Raw genomic sequence first — 16,522 nt, forward strand, 5'->3', positions numbered from 1 at the left:
AGCCCGGCAGCCAGTCCTGTCAGACTGGCGCTTCTTCAACTCCCAACAAGGAGAACCGCGTTCCAGATGCCACCTTCCTCGCATCCAAGGCTGTGCCCATTGCGCTACCGGACCGCGCATACAGCGTCGATGCGGTGGCGACAAAGACGCGCTCCTCTTCGCGACTCGCCTCGGCTGCTTCGAGTCCCGTGCCTGTCCCTTCACGTAAACGTGGTACCGGCGGTCGACTGAGCTTACTTGCCGATGCAGACGATGACGAGGCACACTGTGATCCTTCTTTCCAGCTCGACGAGGATGAAACGCTGTCAGTTTCCGGCAGTGCGACCACAGCGTCAGCGAGCACAGGTAAAAAGCTCAGATCCAAAGTCGGTGCTACGTCACCAGTGCATGCAACTCGTAAAGTGTCATCTCACCAGCGGAAGACGTCTGCCGGACGTGGGCTTGAACTGGGCCGAGCCAGTCGCAAGGCTTCGAGCACTGTCCCCATGGAGAGCCCTCAGCGAGCATTGGATGCTGCGGCGATGGATGCAGTTGCCTCGCGTACACGGTCGCGCACCCGGGTCTGAGCAGAAAGCCTTTTAGCGGATTGCCCTGGCTCACCTCACGAACAATTACGATCGAAAATCTCGACTGTGTTTCCGTAACTCACACTGTTCCCGCTTCCACTCGCTCCATAGCTGCACAATTTGCACATAACTTATTTAGCTTCCGGTACTTCCTCGTGCCTTGGCGTCTCCCGAAGGACCGGCTACTCAGCTTCGCACTTTTGTTCCCCTTTGTGCTGTATTTTAGCGCTTCGATCTTTGCACAGCAGTCGTGAGTAGTTCGTGATTTGTGTAGCGTGCTCAGCCGGATTACGAGTAGGGTGACGGAGCGAAGGCATGGTCGGTGAAATTTCCGGTCAAAAATAGAACCGGCGGATGTTGCGCTGTTGGGCTTTTGGGCTTTCGAACTTGTGAGTTGGGCCATCATCCACGGATCCTTTTGGCACCTGTTTGTTAAGAATACAGTGTACCTTCTGTCACGGTAGCCTACTCTACCATCATATGTCGACAGGATGGGGTCGAGTTACGCTGTATCGTCTCTCGATCTGGTGCGTCAGCTTTGGGGGCAAGCAAAGCTGCCGGTATGTGTATTGGAAAACACGTTGCGTAAGGGTAATCTGGTGTTGGTCAACGATCCCGCAGAGGCAGGACAGGCGATTCGATCGTCGTTTCAACTGACAGCTGTTGCTCAAGCATGCTGTGCAGTGACTGCGTTGGCGGAAAAGTTTCGATGCTCTCTCGACAAGATTAAAGAGCGTGATGGAAGCAGGGAAGAGGTTGACCAGTTGGTGTTGGAGAAGGTCACGGTGGATGCAAAGCACGCTTTGGCTGAGTTCAAAGGGTGGGCCAAGGTACACATCAGCACAGACGAGTGCACGGCAAAGCAAGAGATGCTACGAGCATCCGTCTCGCCTGACAGTGAATCTGCCAGAGAGGTGCTTGGCATCGACGAGCACGCAGTCGCAGATTGGGACGCTCTAGCTGGACTCTACCGCTGCCGTCCTTCTTCCTCCAGAAGCGTCCCAGCACTGGTCCGGATACACACCAACTTTCCACATCACAAATTGGGCATTCTTCAGTTGCTGAATCTCGCCCCCTCGACAGCCGTATGGAACGATCCGAACATACATACAGTCTTTTCACGGGTTTCAAGCGAGCTCCTACAGAGAGAATTGGACAAGTGGGACGCATTCGAGTTCGAAGCGGCTGCTCAGGAGAGAGGGATGTGCGTCACCGCGTACAGAAGTAGGTCCGAGTGGGAGACGTCCGAGATGGGGCAAGCGCTGAAAGCGTGGATGCGAGACAACGATGGTAGTGCATTTCGAATTTCTAGCCTGGCGCCCCATCCTTCTCGCAGGCGCAAACACGATCGGATCGACAAAAGCTTAAGAGTGATCGACATGTCTCGAGTCATCGCAGGACCCATAGCCACCCGAACACTCGCAGCATACGGAGCAGATGTGTTGCTACTTAGCAGTCGGGATCTTCCAAACCTGCCACTGCGAGAATTGGAGACTGCTCGAGGTAAGAGGAGTGCCTTTATCAATCTACCGAAACTTGATGATGGTGTGATGCAAGTGAAGGAGGAAATGAAGGCGCTGGTAGAGGAAGCGGATGTCTTTGCGCAAGCGTATCGTCCGCAAGGCCTTGCGGAAAGAGGATTGGGCGCTGAAGCGGTGCAGAAGATCAGGCCAGGGATCGTGTACGCCGAGCTGTGCGCTTTCGGTTTTACGGGCCCATGGAAGGATAAGAGAGCATACGACTCATTGACTCAGACTGCTTGTGGCATTAACCATGTCGAAGGGCTTAGTTACAAACTACAGCACGGAGTAGAGAGGGAGGAGGGTGCGGAGAAGGTGGAGCCGAGAGCGCTACCCGTGCAGGCACTCGATTACACTGCTGGGTCACTCATGTGCTTTGGAATTCTGGCATGTAAGTGTCGATTCCTGATGTCACTGATCGGGGTCAATAAGGAAGCAGTGAAGGAGGAGGGAGAGGCAGGCTGGAAGGTGCAAATCAGTCTTGCAAGTACAGCGGAATGGATTCTCGGCCTGGGTCAAATTCATGGTGACGACGCTTGGAGCAAGCCTCCTGAAACGGTCATCCCTCTCGAAGATGAGGAAAGATTGGCAACGATGACGAGCAGCTACAAAGTGCGCGGTCTTCCAAACGACGCGATGAACGGCAAAAAACCAAACGTGGGCGTGTTAGCTATTCGACATGCGTCCGTCCCTGCGGATGACGGTCCGGCTCGCACGCTGGCAGCGCATCATGGTGGTTACAAATGGGCGGTGCCTGCACATCTCGGTGTTGACAAGTTGGAGTGGCTGTAGACGAGAATGGAAGCACCATTACCTCTGAGCAACAGAAGATCTAATATGCGCACCATTCACGAGTCACGAGTGATTCGTGATTCACGATTCACGATTCACGATTCACTTTGGAGATGTTAAAGTTGTGGGATGGATTTGGCCGCGTTGGCTGAACTTGCGCCACGGTGGTAACCTCAGGCGTAGGTGTCACTCAACCGAAACTGAAATTCCAAGCTGGCGAAAAAAGTGGGACCCGCGTGCCTGTTTCGAGTCGTGAGTGGTCTCGCCCTGCAACGCCAATTTCAGCTTCCGCTGTTGCCAGGTGTTGCTGGTCTTTTCTTCTGAACGTGAAAATCACGAATCACGAAACGTGGATCGTGAATGCGTGAATGGGCTCAGCTGTTTGATAAATGCAGAACAGCCGTCATCACGCACCTGGCAAAGAGAATTGCTGAAAGGGTGGAGGATGGGAGAAGAAAATGAGCAGGAGCGAGTGCAGCACTCTTGACTCACAAAAGAACGTCACAACGATCGAGGCATTCCGGAACCGATGTGTGGACGCCTCCGTAGCCGACGTAGACTTGACGTCAGGAACCAGACAAACGTGACCAAGAAGGCGGGAGCAAGGGTCATCGGATTCGAATGTGGGGAAACTTGTTGATGAACAAGCTGATCAACGCGAGGAGATCACGTAGACGTCAGTATGTCAATCACGAATCATACCAGGTCCGTGTTCTGAAGCCCGCTTTTTGCGTGGCGAGAAGGTTGCAGTGTCGGATAGCGTCATCAAAATGGGTTGGTTGGTTTTGCGAGAGATCACGAGAACGCTTTCCCATTGTTGACGCTTGTCGCTGTCTGGACCCGAGTCGTGAATGCTTTAATGAGGAGCCGCGGTGTAATGCGGGCCAGCCGTTGTGAGGCCGTGCTCTTTGGAAAGCACTCATGACTCACAGCTGTTGACTGTTGTGCGGTGTAGATCGTTGCGCCGATATGCTTGCGGGTCTGGAGTCGCTGAAAGTCAGGAGAGCCGCTCGGCCCAATAAAAACATTTCTCCACGCCTCTCGTGTCTTTTCTTTTTCTCAGTTGAGGGGGGAAAGAAATATCCCAAAGCAGGCATGGAAATCTGGAATCACGAATTAGCGCGTCACACCTCAATTGGAGCAGAGAGGTAGAATCCAATTCGTGATTCTTGAATGTGACCCGCTTGCTGGTGCCGCTATCGTCCTCGGTGGTGCTTCGTCAGTGCATATCCGGGGCTCATGCCTGGTTTCTGCTACGACCCACTCGAGTCGACATGACTGCCTGCTCTCGAAAAGATCACACAATCTCACGATTGATACTGTTCCTCTTTGACCATCACACGCTCGGTCCTTCCGTTTCGTAGCCCGCATTCCTTCTGAGCAGCGTTCGTCTTGCCCCTCTCCATTACCCCTGCGTATCGTTGACCAAAACTTAAACCAAACGCCCTCCAGCCCTTTTCGAACAAGCACTGCGTCACAACTCCCCCCATCCGCCTTGACTCTGTCCCACGCAGCAAGTCGAAAGCGGGTCAACGAGCCGCAATCTTACGATTCAATTGCGTGCTGCATCAGCATCTTGACTTTTTCCCACGTCGCTAGCGCTCCAGAAAGCAGAGATGGGCGGCAAGGACGAACGCAAGTCGTCGCGTCCTCAGCGCGGCTTCCCCGTAGACAACCGCAAGATCGATGAGCTCGACGTCGTCTACTCAGGATGGATTCTTAAAAAGAAGCGCAAGAAGATGCAAGGCTACGCCAAACGCTTCCTCGTTCTGACCAACCAAGGCATCCTCACCTACGCCATCAGCCCCGAAAAGGCGACACGCGATGCCATCGAAATCCCGCACGCCTCGGTGACGAGCAGCATGCGTCATGGTACGATCCACGTTGACTCAGGCTCAAGCGTTTTCCACCTCAAGGCGCTCTCTCCGCAAGACTTTGAAGCGTGGCGTTCGCACCTTCGCTCCTTCATCCCCGAACGTCCCGTCGGAAGCTTGCAGCGTCTCTACGTTTCTAACGGCTCGGATCTGCAGGCCATCGATCTCACCGAGGTCTGGACTCGCCTCGACCAGACTTCGGCGCTCGTCGAAGATCTCGCTACGCACTCTACCGCACTGAAGAACAAGGGCTCGTCTGCTGCCGACGCCATCATGGGAGCTCTAGGTGCCAAGTCGAACGGCAAAGACGACGTGGCTGCCTTCCACGCTACTGCCGAGAAGTTGGTGACCGAATTCGAGCAGCTCAAAACCGAAATCGAGTCCAAGATTCCGCGTGTTGATCAGAACGCAGGAACAATGCGTTCCATGTCCGGTAGCTCTGATATTAGTGGCTTCGGCGGCAGCATGAGTCGCAGCAAGCGCATGTCGGTCTCGTCGCTTGCCACCACCGGCACCGATTCGGCCATCTTCTATGATGCTGACAGCCACGGCGAAGAGCTGTTCATGGATGATGACGCCAAGGGATACGACGAGGGCAACACCTCGCGATCCGAGAGCAGCGACGCTGAAGGCACCGATTCCGAAGCCGAGGAGTCGCAGCAGGATACCGACGAGACACGAACGCTTTCGGATTCCGGGGCAGGTGGCGGCGGCAAGGTTGTGCAGTACCGCAAGAAGCTTCCTGCCAAGGTGTCCGGAGACGAAGTGTCACTGTTCAGCATGCTCAAGAAGAACGTCGGCAAGGATCTGTCGACCATCTCGTTTCCAGTTTCGTTCAACTGCCCGCTTTCGCTGCTGCAGGCGGCTGCTGAAGAGTACGAATATGCGTCGGACCTCCTGGACCGCGCTGGCAGATGCGAGGACTGGGTGGAGCGCATCTGCCTCGTTGGCGCGTTTGCGGTTTCGGGCTATGCGAGCACCAAGCTGCGCGCCAGTCGTAAGCCATTCAATCCTCTGCTCGGCGAGACGTTTGAATGCGTACGCGAAGACAAGCACTGGAAGTTCCTCGCCGAAAAGGTGGTACACCAGCCGCCAGTGGTCGCATTCTACGCCGAAGGCAAAGGCTGGAAAGCGCAAGGTTGGAGTGCGGTCAAGAACAAGTTCTGGGGTAAGTCACTCGAGTTGATTCCGGAGGGTCAGATTCGTCTGGAATTTGGCGATGGCGATGTGTTTTCTATCCAGAAACCATCGTCGTTTATGCGCAACCTGCTCGCGGGCAACAAGTACCTCGAACATGTTGGCGAGCTGACCGTCACCAACGAATCCACCGGTCAGCGCGCCGTGATCGAGTTCAAAGAGGGCACCATGTGGGGCGGTGCAGCCTCGCGCAACGGCGTCGAAGGCAAAATTTACGATGCCAATGATTCCACCGTCACGACACTCAAAGGCAAATGGTCCGATAGCCTTGCGCGACAAAAGGACAAGGACAACTACCAGATGCTCTGGGAAGCCAACGAAATGCCTCCATACGCCGAAGACTACTACGGCTTTACCTACTTTGCCATGTCGCTCAACGAGCTGTCCGAGGACTGCAAGGACGTGCTAGCGCCTACCGACTCGAGGCTGCGTCCCGATCAAAAGGCCTTCGAAGAGGGCGATGTCGACAAGGCCGAACAGCTCAAACACAAACTCGAGGAGGCTCAGCGCGCTAGGAGGAAACAGCTCGAAAGCCAGGCCAAGACCTACACTCCGAAATGGTTCCACAAGTCTGACGACGCTCCCGGCTGGCTCTACGGTGGTAGCGATGGAAGCGACTACTTCAAGATCAGGAAGAAGGCCGCCGAGAACGGAAAGGATGCCGTCTGGAACGAAGCACACGTCCCCAACGTATTCGACGTCTGAGATCCACGTCCACAGTCTCGACGCATCACTCCCTAATCTTCTAAGCACTTCTCTCTTTTGCTATTAGTTAACACATTCCTCTACACGTTCTCTAGTCTTACTTTCACCTCTTCGCGCTGTCTCTCATTCGCAATCACACCGTGTTATCGTACAAACCTAAGTTCGTCGCCAGTGATCCCGAAACCGCATCTCGCACGCTCGTTCTCTCTGGCGCGTTACACCAAGCCGATCGAACAAACACACCTGAATCGGTACCACAAGCCTGCTCTGCCCTTTTCCAGCTCACCATCGTCGAGCTGTATGGTGCCTAAGAGCGAGCTAGACTTCCAACCCCAACTCTGACTGATGGTAAACTTGTCTGGGCCGGAGCTGAACTTGGTGAGCGAGGTGCCGAGCGGCGAGGGGCAGTGAATTGAAAAGTATGCGCGCAGTTCACGACGTGGATCGCGGTAGGGGATTGCCGGAACGGGGCAGCTTGCGTAGACCGAGGGACCGTTCGGGTACAACGGCACAATCGGTGGGCGCGTACTCGCAGATGCAACGTGATTAGCTTGCGAAGCTTGCGAAGCGTCGCGGTTCGGTTCGGACAGGTAACTGTGGGTATGCGATAAATCCGCCAGTGTCGAAAGTGCTGCGATCGAGGCGACGCCATCGGTGCCCTCGCCTTCACCACTGGCATCACCCAGCGTGGTCGACGAGAAAGCATCGCGATTGCCACCCATCAGCGTGATACTCCGTCCACTCGGCAGCGTCAGCGTACTACCCGCGCCGCCACTCGACTGCCGAGGACCTCCCGCACGGACTGGAGAAGTCAAGCTCGTATCGAAAAAGCTGCCGTTAGACTCCCCTACCACACCATCCTCGCCTGCACCACCTACAAACACCGAGCCGCGCAAAGCAGACTGTTGCTGTACACCTCGTCCACCTCGCCAGCCGCTTCCTTCGTTGTTCCCGCGAGGCGTCGTCGACCCACCGCCACTAACATCGCGCTGCGTCGGCGCCCTCGAACCTGCCGATCCAGTAGGCCAGCTCGCCTGCGCTGCGCCACCAGGCGCCACCTCCCCTTCCACCGCGGTCGGCGCCGAAGGAGGCGGAAACTGTTCCTGCAAGCTCTGTCTGTGCAGATAGATACCAAGCTGAATGCCTTTGACCTTCTTCACCACCTGGATGTACAGATTCCAGCAGCTGCCGGCGTAGAAAAAAGTGGGTGAATACAATCGCTGCTTTTCTTGCAACTTATCGATGCCGAAAAACTCCACACCGATTCGCATCGGCTCGTAGCCGCTCCATCGTTCGGGCGAGGTGCTGGTCGAGTCGACGGATTCGACGTCGGCCCCATCCGCCTCCTGATTCGGGTCGTGCGAGTGCACATCAGATTCGCCCGTGATTGGCTTTCGTGCGCCGTTTTCCTCGACTTGGCGCAATGACGTTGAGCCGATTCCTGCGTGTGCTGATGCGTCGGGTGTCGGAGACATGTTTCTGTACGCATACTCTCCAAGTTCGCGGCCGGTGGCAACATCGTTGGCGATACCGTAGCAGTGCGAACGGCCACGTCGCTGGTTGGAAGAGGCATTCGCATCGTGATGCATCACTGCTTGGATGGGTAGCGTGTGCGGAATCTGGATCGCTGCGAGACCAGAAGGACCTAGATGATCGTCTGCAAAGGCATGGCCTCGTTCTTCGTCCGAACCCGCGGCACAAGAAGCATTTGAAGAACTGGGAACAATCGATCCAATCACGGAGGTAAGCCCATCACCGAATCGAACAGTATCGTCCGAAGGCACGAGGTAGAATTTCTTGTTGAGCAGACCCGCCTTGCCGTTGCCCAAGGCTCCGAGCATAAGTGGACTAGCGACCAGACCTCCCAAGCCGGAAGCGCAAGTCGATTCGAAGCTCAAGGTAGCATCGGAATCATCCCCAAAGTAAGCCGGCGTCCCCGACCGGCTGCGAGAAAATCGACGTTGCGAATTAGCAGCGCTGATGGTCGACTCGAACGCATCTCGAAAGTGGGTAACGGAGCTCGAGATTCCCAGTTCGCTGGCACCGTCCCTGTCTTGCGCCAAGGGATCGTTGGACTCGTAGGACGCAGCATCGCTTGTCGTTTCGGCATCGTGTTGCAGTGCTGGAGTTGCGCTTTGGCGAACCGGACTTGCACTTGACAAGATGTGCGTTTTGAGCTCGTTGCTAACCCACAATGCGGCCTGAAGAATGCTCAGAGGCGTATAGGAGCGTCCTGTGGTCGGTGAGATGTCAGCGCTGATCTTGTTGAGCGCCTGGAATGGCATGTGCGAATAATAGATGCCCGAGGTGAAAAGCTCCTCATACTCTGCTTCGTCTTCGTCGAGTGGAGCCGAAAAGGTGGCGGATTCGATACCATCATCCCAAGCTTCTTGCAAGGGCGTGCTGGAAGGGTCTCCATCGTCGCCTCCATCCACTGAAGAAGTAGTCCTGCGGAAAGCTTTGAAGCCGAACCCGTCTCCAGCATCGGATGAAGTCGCGCTGGAACTCGAGGCTTTTGGTGCGACACCCATCTGTTTGCTCGACTCGGAAGCACTGGCATGCTCCTGCGTGTCTTTCTCTTCGTCCTCGCGCATCCATTCGTCGATGAGACGGTCAAGCACATTGATCAATGCCTTTTGCTTGCGTCGGAAATCGACAACTTTTTTAGCAAATTCGTACCTATGCAGTTCAGAGGGCACAAAGAAGCCATCTGATGAGATGATAGCTCGCACCCAGGAGCTTGGCATCGAGGGATACGACCACACGCGCAGTCGAGGCGAAGGCATACGCTCTTGGGCATCCGGCAAGCGACCTCGGGGAAGCATGGAAGTATGCAATAGATCGACATCGCCGGTGTGGAGGCGATCACGTAGAAGCGCAAGTCGTGCGATGTCGCGATCCTCCCTGCACATCCTGATCCACGTCTCGATCTCAATGATGCGTTCGCGCTCCATCGAGGATTCGAACTCGAAGATGTCCAAGCCCCATCGGGCAAACCAGCAAACACAGGCTTCTCCGATCTTGTCTGCTGTGAGACCGTACTGATACTCGGGCGCAACACTATCTTCTGAGCGCATGGCAAGCCCAATAGGTGGTTCAGACTCGTTGAAACCCGGTGTCTTTTTTGCGTTTCGCTTATCGTCGCGGCTAGTCGAGTTTGGTTTAGAGTCTGCCCACAAGGTATGTGTAGCTTGCGCTGATCGACTCTGGCAAGCCTCCTCGCTCGGTCCGGGTGATGTTGAGCCCATGTGAAGCTTGCGTGTGAATTCAGAAGCAAAGTGATCCGAGGTTTCGGTTTCGTGGGTGCGAGAACGAGGATTCGACTTGGATTTTGTTGAAGAGCTCGACACAGGATCGGCGCGTGCGATCTGTTCGAGCGTACGCGCGGGCCCTTCAAGTTCCCAGTCCCACTCGTCGAGGTCGTGTAGCATTTCGTCTGATGCAGATCGATGAAGATCTGTGCCCTCGATACCATAGCCGATCGCAAAACGAAGGTACTGCGTCACAGTGAACGGTGTCATTGAGCACAGTACGAGTGTGAGGGCCTGTGCGGTGACGCTGGGAATGTTGAGGTAGATGGACGTTGCGAGCAGCGAAAGGAGGAAACGAGGGGTAGCTGGATGTGATCGCCTGTTGATCAAGAGATTGTGTACTGGCAAATCGGTCGACGGAGACAAGCGCATCGTGAGCGCCGGCGAAAAGGGATGATCCGAAGAGGGAGTCGACCAGAAGGGCAGGACTAGCTTGGGGCCGTCGCCGTAGAGCCGTGCGATGCTGTACTCGAAAGCCGCCCTGCTGATGTTGGGGTCGTCAAAGTGCAGCTCGACCACATCATTGTTTGGGTCCTTGGAGGAGGTAGAAGAGGGTACAGATGTAGCTGAGGACGACGGATGTGCTTCACCATGGCTGTTGTGCTTGCTGAGCGTTGCTGCGGCGGAAGCAGCTGCCAGATCCTCTGCATATCCACCACAGAGCATGGCACGGAAGAAGCCAGATTGGATAAGGACAAGACGGTGCAGGTGATACAAACGTCCAAAAGCCCTGATGCGGATGTCGGAGCATCGTCCGCCAAGAAGGCCGAGCTCGTAAATGTGACTCTGCATGGTGACTGCTGTTGATCGCACCGATAAGCAGTCGATGGTCTTGGGTGATGGTGCGAGATCCAATGTCTAGTGTGACGAAGCAAGCCTAGCAATGCGACCGGGACGCTGCTTCCAAGTTTAGCTGCCACCTGCAGCAATGTGGTTGGTTGGTAGATCGATGGTCGTGGGAGTTGCGCGCCTGTGATGGCTGTCAAAAGAGGAGGAGGGTTCTCTATGATCACGACACTCTGTGACTAACGACTTCGCTTGGGCCGATACTAGTCGTGAATCGCAATCACGAATCTGCACTTGGCATCACACATGCTTGCAGCATCGATCGTGAACAATCACAAATCGTGAATCACGAGTATCTAACACTTACTCGCAACCTTCGGTGCTTTAGCTGAGGCTTGCGCAGCCGCCAATGCACAGCGGGTGGCACGCGCCTGTTGGTTGTGGAGCCATTTCATAACATATCCAGTTGCAGAGCAGTCACAGTCACAAGTGCATCAACCAACACCTTTGTTCAATTCAACCCCCTTCAGCTTAAGTCACGCAGTGCTGTTGCTTTTATCTGAATGACTGCGTAGACCACCAAATTATCGACCCTGTGGCTTCCTACTATTCACGATTTATCACACAGCTCTAGGGGGTTCACGTTAACTTAGCAGAAACGTGTTGGCAATTTCCTGCACGATTCACGATTCGCAGATTCGTGATTGTTCAGAGCGCCAGCCTTCTTTAAGGTCTAACATCCCCATCACCGCGTCGTGCTTCTGTGCGTCTCGTGCGTGTGCAACACGCAACGTCCAATCAATCGTGAATCGCGAATGTCTTCACGCTTCATGCGTCTCTTCGTGCTTGCAGTCGTGAATAATACATTCGTGATTGGCATTTTTCAAAAATCCCGACAATTTTGATATCCACTCACGACTCTGGAAGGAATTACACTTGGACTTGGCGAAGCTGGAATTGTGAATCCTGCATGGCTGCTGCAGGGTCTCTCTCGCCTCACTCGCCAAGTTAAGCACAACAAAAGTCAAGACAGCATTCACTTTTTACTCAACCCTGCGTCTTGTATCATTCACGATTGACGCAGGCATTGACGAACACGATTAACGTAGAGCACCAGATGAGCAAAGAATTCTGTGGTTTGATTAGCAAGCACGTATGATGCAGAAGCAATGCAAGTGTAGGTAGAAGGCATAAAAGGCAAGGTGAGCGACATCAAAGAAAGGACAACGGCAAGAGAAATATTAGACGAAACAGTTGCAAGTGTATAAGAGATGACGACGGGGAGCTGATCAAGCCTGCTCTGTTAAGCAGTCGTGTATGCGTTGGCTTAGAAAAGCAGAAAGGGGAAAGCACCAGAGGTGCTGGAAACAGGTTTGCTGCAAAGGTCTGCTGCAAAGGTCTTCAGGAATGGATCTAAAGCGTGTAAGCAAGAGCCATCTATCGTCCGACGATGGGCCTTTCAAGGATCGGATCTGGATCAAACGGCTGAGCCCGCTCGCCGCCAGCGATCAAGTCACACCAGTACAGCGTGTCGCCTCTTTGAAGCACGCGTCCCATCTTGGAGGACAAAGACGACGGGGAAGAAGCGGATAACCTGATACCGCTGGAAGCTGCCGCATTTGAGTCGCGCCCAGGCAAGTAGCCAGAAGAACGAGTGTCCCGATGCTGCTGCGAATGCTCGAAGTAGAATGCAGAGTTGACATCGGCGGCTTTTTCAGCCTCAAGCTCGTCTTCGTCAAGCCCATATTGCAGCCGGTAAACGTCGCGACGAGATACATTGCTGTGGCGGAACAAATCCGATTGCGAAGTTTGGCTCAGTTGCTCGTTATATAACGCTTCCGCATACGCCTGTGCCGGGCTCGCGATCACCTGGCAAGAAGATGGTGTAGGCTGAGCACGAACACCGGGCTCTCCAGGAATGTAGCGACGCTCACGAACCGAGATTTCAGAGCAGTGCAGCACAGTACGATGGCCGTTGGAGCTCCGCGAGTGCTTCATTACGCTGCTCGTGCAGCGTGCACATGGCGAAATAATGTTGTAACCCACTTGCGCACCGCAGCCGTAGCAACCCAGGCTCTGCGTCAAGCATTGGCAGGTTCGTTCCACTGGCGCTTCATTCGAATCGATGCCTCCGTGGAAAGATGATCCACCAAAGAACGGTCCGCAGGTTGAGGGAACGATGTCGGTGCTGTACAGAGTGATGTTAGGCTTGAGCAGAAGCACAGCCTTCATGCCGCGATCACTGAGAAAGTTGCCGCAGTGCTTGCAGTTAAGCAGATACACCTTGTGCTGTGCTTCTTTCGGCGAAGACTGGGAATTGGAGTGTGCATCGGAAGTGTGGACATGCGAGCTGCTCGTATTGCTGCGCGACGGGTGAGATGTGGAATATCTCGACGATGGCGGCTGCTCTCGCTGAGCGAACTGCGACTGCAGTGCCTGACGAGTGCGATACAACTCGGTCTCGTGCATCGTTGAGGCGCTCGGCGGTGACTGCACCTGTAGCATGTTCGCGCGCGGTGATTGAGAGGATGGGTAAAGTTCAGATCTCTCGTAGCTGGGAGAGCGCAACGATACGCTGGCAGCGGAGCGGATCGAGCTGGTCCGAGAGCTGGAAGAAGCAGAGATAGGAGCTAGTGCGTACGCGGGTCCAGGCAGTTGCGGCCAAGCGGGGATGAGCGACGCAGCAGAGTGGGAGGTTGAGAGTGGCGTCGCTGAAGACTCCGACATGGGATTCGGAGGTTCAATGAAGCGTAAGCGGCCTATTGCGTAAAGCAACCGTGTGCGTAGCCTTTGTCTAGCTGCTCAAAGGACGAATGAGACGAGCTGAGTTTGGTGTTTTGGCTTTCCAACAGTGGTCAGGCTACGGCTCTCTTTGAAAATGACAGAGTCTGACTGCCTGTCGATATGTTGCAACAAGTATAGGGCGGCGCAGATCAATGTCTGGATTTGGTACGAGCTATCGATGCAGATGAATGTGCTGGAGAGCGGGAAGGTTGTGATCAGGAGATGGTGAAGAGCACAGTGCAGAGTTTGTTTTTGCTGGAAGCGTGTAGAGAAGTTTCGAGCGTCGTAGGTCAGGAAAGTGGGGGAAGTGAAGGAAGTGGAAGGAAGCCTTTCAACCTGGCGGTTGTAATTGTATGAAAGAAGGAAGGAGGTGGCCGGGACAAACCAAGAAGAGCTTCAGCGGCATGTACAGATAGGGATAACGATTTGGGAAGCTTGTTCGCAGATTTACTCGGAGCAAAACAGAAGCAGGGAGGGCTGGAGCAAGAGGTAAGCAATCCGGGAGAGGCAAGCGAGAGACCAGACTGTTTTACAAGCAGACTGGACCCAGGGATGATGATGCATCCACGGCGGGGCTCAGCCTGGTGCGTTGGCGAACAGAGCGGAGAGCAGAGTCATCGATGCAGGTGAATCACGCTAAACGCATTATGCGATATGATGGCCAGGCGCTACGAAGCGCAGGATCGTCGCCTGAACGTGTAGGAAAGCAGTCTATAACCAAACTACTGTACGTCAAGTCTAGCCAAGCCCGAGCAGGAGATTTGTCTGAAACCGCTAACGAAGCAGCGCCGTAGCCGCCACCATCGTATGCGTTTCTTCCTTCTCAGAAAGGAGGCAGCTGGCAAGTTTCTGCTTCAAGGTTCAAGGTGATGGGTGAAGGACAATTCAGTTTGCAGTTCACCTGTACGATCGTCACAGACAGTCAACTGACACAGGTCGAGAGCCCAAGAACATCACGAGAGTAGTAAATAAATAAAAAAAACTCCTCGCCCAAAAAGAAACGGTGTCATGCCATGCGATCAAGTGCAGCTTTGAAGCCAGCGCCCCAGATTCGAAGGTGAAGGAAGTTAGAGAAGGAGTGTCTGGATCGGCTGGTTTTGCGATGCGACAGCTCCGGCATAGTGAGACAGCTTCGAAATTCAAGGTAAAAGTGGCAGGCGCTACGGGGCGGGCCATCAAGCGACAAGGATCAAGCTCCGAGAGACATTCGGTACAGGCGCGCGCTCGATACAGAGCTTTCTTCACAACAAAGCGCGATCAGGTCGTTTGTTGGCAATCAGAGGGGGTCTGGACGCTTCGGCTACTGTCCGGTCGGTAGACGAGCTGCAGGGTCAGCTAGACGCACTACGGACAGCGAGCAAAGGAATCGCGAATGGGTGCGAGCTTAGCAGTAGGGGAACGGGCGCAAACGTGCAAATGAGCGAGTAAAACAAAGCATCCTCCGAAGCAGCCAGAATCGTTTTCAGACTCACCGCCACGCATGACGGCGCCGAGCTGAGAGCGCATTCGAGCCTTCCCTGAAGAAAAAAGGTTTCAGGGGAGACCCAGAAGTGCAGCGGAAAAACTTGCACCGGTGAGTCGTCGTCGCATATGGCGGGTGATGGAGTCGTGTGGCTTGGTGATTATAAAAACAGAATTCCCGTTGCAATTGCCAAGGGTCTCGTCACCCTCCAGCACCTCACGGCGCCTCACATGAATGCTGACAATTCGTTTCAATTATCAACATATACAGCGCGCCTCATCGGTCAGCTGCACAGCAAGCAAAGTGCAATCAACAGACGCTAACTCGCTGGATCTTGAGATTAAGGCTTTCATCCATCGCGCACAATTTGGTACTGGAAGTGCACCCAGGGCAGGTTACTCGAGTGTGCGGATCGTTTCATGCCCTGTAGTGAGCAGCTCTTGGTCTCATTCAGCCAGCTTGCAGCGCCCTTGGTCCATCTTCACTTCAGCATCATCAGAAGCAAATGGGTCCAATGCCAATGAGATCAGGTTTGCTAAATCAGTCGAGCCGCCGTCGTCGCCGCCGCCGCCGCCGCCGCCTCATCTGAAATGAGAGGTACTCGTCGTACGTAACTACTAAAAAAAAGACCCGCCTGCCTAACGTTGTGATAAGCAAAGTGGAGAGATCGGCGAACTTTGGTCGGTGAGGCTGAGCGGGCCACGCACAGGCGATGAACTTGATGAAGCAGGGCGACCAAAGCATCGTATGCCAATTGTCAAAGTGGGTCGGAGCAGGAAATTCACGATTGTTGTGCTGACCGAAGAGTCAAGGAACGAGGGTAAAAAGCGAGATCTGACTGTGCAAGATGCGCTAAAATTCAATTTTGTGGCTGTAAGCTCAAAGCCCTTCCGTCTTCTCAAGCTCAGTGAAACCACTTCGATATGGTTCTCCAGTCCGACTCTCCTGAGTGAGACGTACCAAAATTCAGAGGAGAGATGTCGAGCTACCGCGATAGCTCTTCTGTAGTCGCTTCCACCCTTTCCTCGGCCTGAGGAGAAATTTTAGAATAGCTACAGACATCGCGTACCGCATGTATCCATAGTGGAATCTGGCTTGGCACTTCGACAAAAGATCTGCCACCCTCGAACAAGGCTGGATGCCTGGCTATCAGCAGCATTCCAGTCACTCAGTCGCCAACCGTCGCGTGTCAGCAAGCCGCTACAAAACAGTCCCAGAGTGTGCGAGACAACGTGTTCCGATTGTTGCAAAACCGAGACAGGCCAAAGCTGGTCATGGTCTAAGACGGCTTTGGTCTGTCAGCTGTCTGTTTTCTGTTTCGAATCGTTTCGCGTTTCCTTCCAGGGAATTCTTGATTTTGGTCTGTTTTGGTTGGGGTTTCGTTAGCTAGCTAGCTAACTAGCTAGCTGCCTTCTGTGGGTTTGGTTTCATAAGTGCGCTTTGCTGAGCTGAAACCACGTAGAAATTGCTTGTGCTTGATTTTGCGAGCTCGCTCTGCAACGTCGCTTGAATTGAGTTACAATCT

General features: G+C 54.3%; 6 protein-coding genes across 6 annotated transcripts in view; 4 read left to right on the forward strand and 2 right to left on the reverse strand.

The window, feature by feature from the left end:
* Window positions 1-566, forward strand: part of UMAG_15060 (uncharacterized protein) — a gene marked incomplete at both ends in the record, with an annotated part of 1,907 nt that extends 1,341 nt beyond the window's left edge. The window contains one exon of the mRNA XM_011389214.1: window positions 3-566. Within this exon, the coding sequence (XP_011387516.1) occupies window positions 3-566 (564 nt within the window). The remainder of the gene's footprint in view (window positions 1-2) is intronic.
* Window positions 567-1,057: 491 nt separating this feature from the next.
* On the forward strand, window positions 1,058-2,878 carry UMAG_11858 (uncharacterized protein; the record flags this gene model as incomplete). The annotated part of the gene is made up of 1 exon (XM_011389165.1): window positions 1,058-2,878. One exon carries the CDS (start codon window positions 1,058-1,060, stop codon window positions 2,876-2,878), a length of 1,821 nt encoding a protein of 606 aa, XP_011387467.1.
* A 1,616-nt stretch (window positions 2,879-4,494) lies between these two features.
* On the forward strand, window positions 4,495-6,654 carry UMAG_01115 (oxysterol-binding protein related protein OSH3; the record flags this gene model as incomplete). Its single annotated transcript, XM_011388767.1, has 1 exon — window positions 4,495-6,654. The coding sequence occupies one exon, from the start codon at window positions 4,495-4,497 to the stop codon at window positions 6,652-6,654; it is 2,160 nt and encodes a 719-aa protein (XP_011387069.1).
* Window positions 6,655-6,869: 215 nt separating this feature from the next.
* Window positions 6,870-10,757, reverse strand: UMAG_01116 (uncharacterized protein; the record flags this gene model as incomplete). Its single annotated transcript, XM_011388768.1, has 1 exon — window positions 6,870-10,757. One exon carries the CDS (start codon window positions 10,755-10,757, stop codon window positions 6,870-6,872), a length of 3,888 nt encoding a protein of 1,295 aa, XP_011387070.1.
* Window positions 10,758-12,188: 1,431 nt separating this feature from the next.
* UMAG_01117 (uncharacterized protein) lies at window positions 12,189-13,478 on the reverse strand (the record flags this gene model as incomplete). Its single annotated transcript, XM_011388769.1, has 1 exon — window positions 12,189-13,478. One exon carries the CDS (start codon window positions 13,476-13,478, stop codon window positions 12,189-12,191), a length of 1,290 nt encoding a protein of 429 aa, XP_011387071.1.
* Window positions 13,479-15,231: 1,753 nt separating this feature from the next.
* Window positions 15,232-15,591, forward strand: UMAG_01118 (uncharacterized protein; the record flags this gene model as incomplete). The annotated part of the gene is made up of 1 exon (XM_011388770.1): window positions 15,232-15,591. One exon carries the CDS (start codon window positions 15,232-15,234, stop codon window positions 15,589-15,591), a length of 360 nt encoding a protein of 119 aa, XP_011387072.1.
* Between the last annotated feature and the right edge of the window lie 931 nt (window positions 15,592-16,522).

The sequence above is a fragment of the Mycosarcoma maydis genome, chromosome 2, assembly GCF_000328475.2.
Source record: "Mycosarcoma maydis chromosome 2, whole genome shotgun sequence".
NCBI lineage: Eukaryota > Fungi > Basidiomycota > Ustilaginomycetes > Ustilaginales > Mycosarcoma > Mycosarcoma maydis.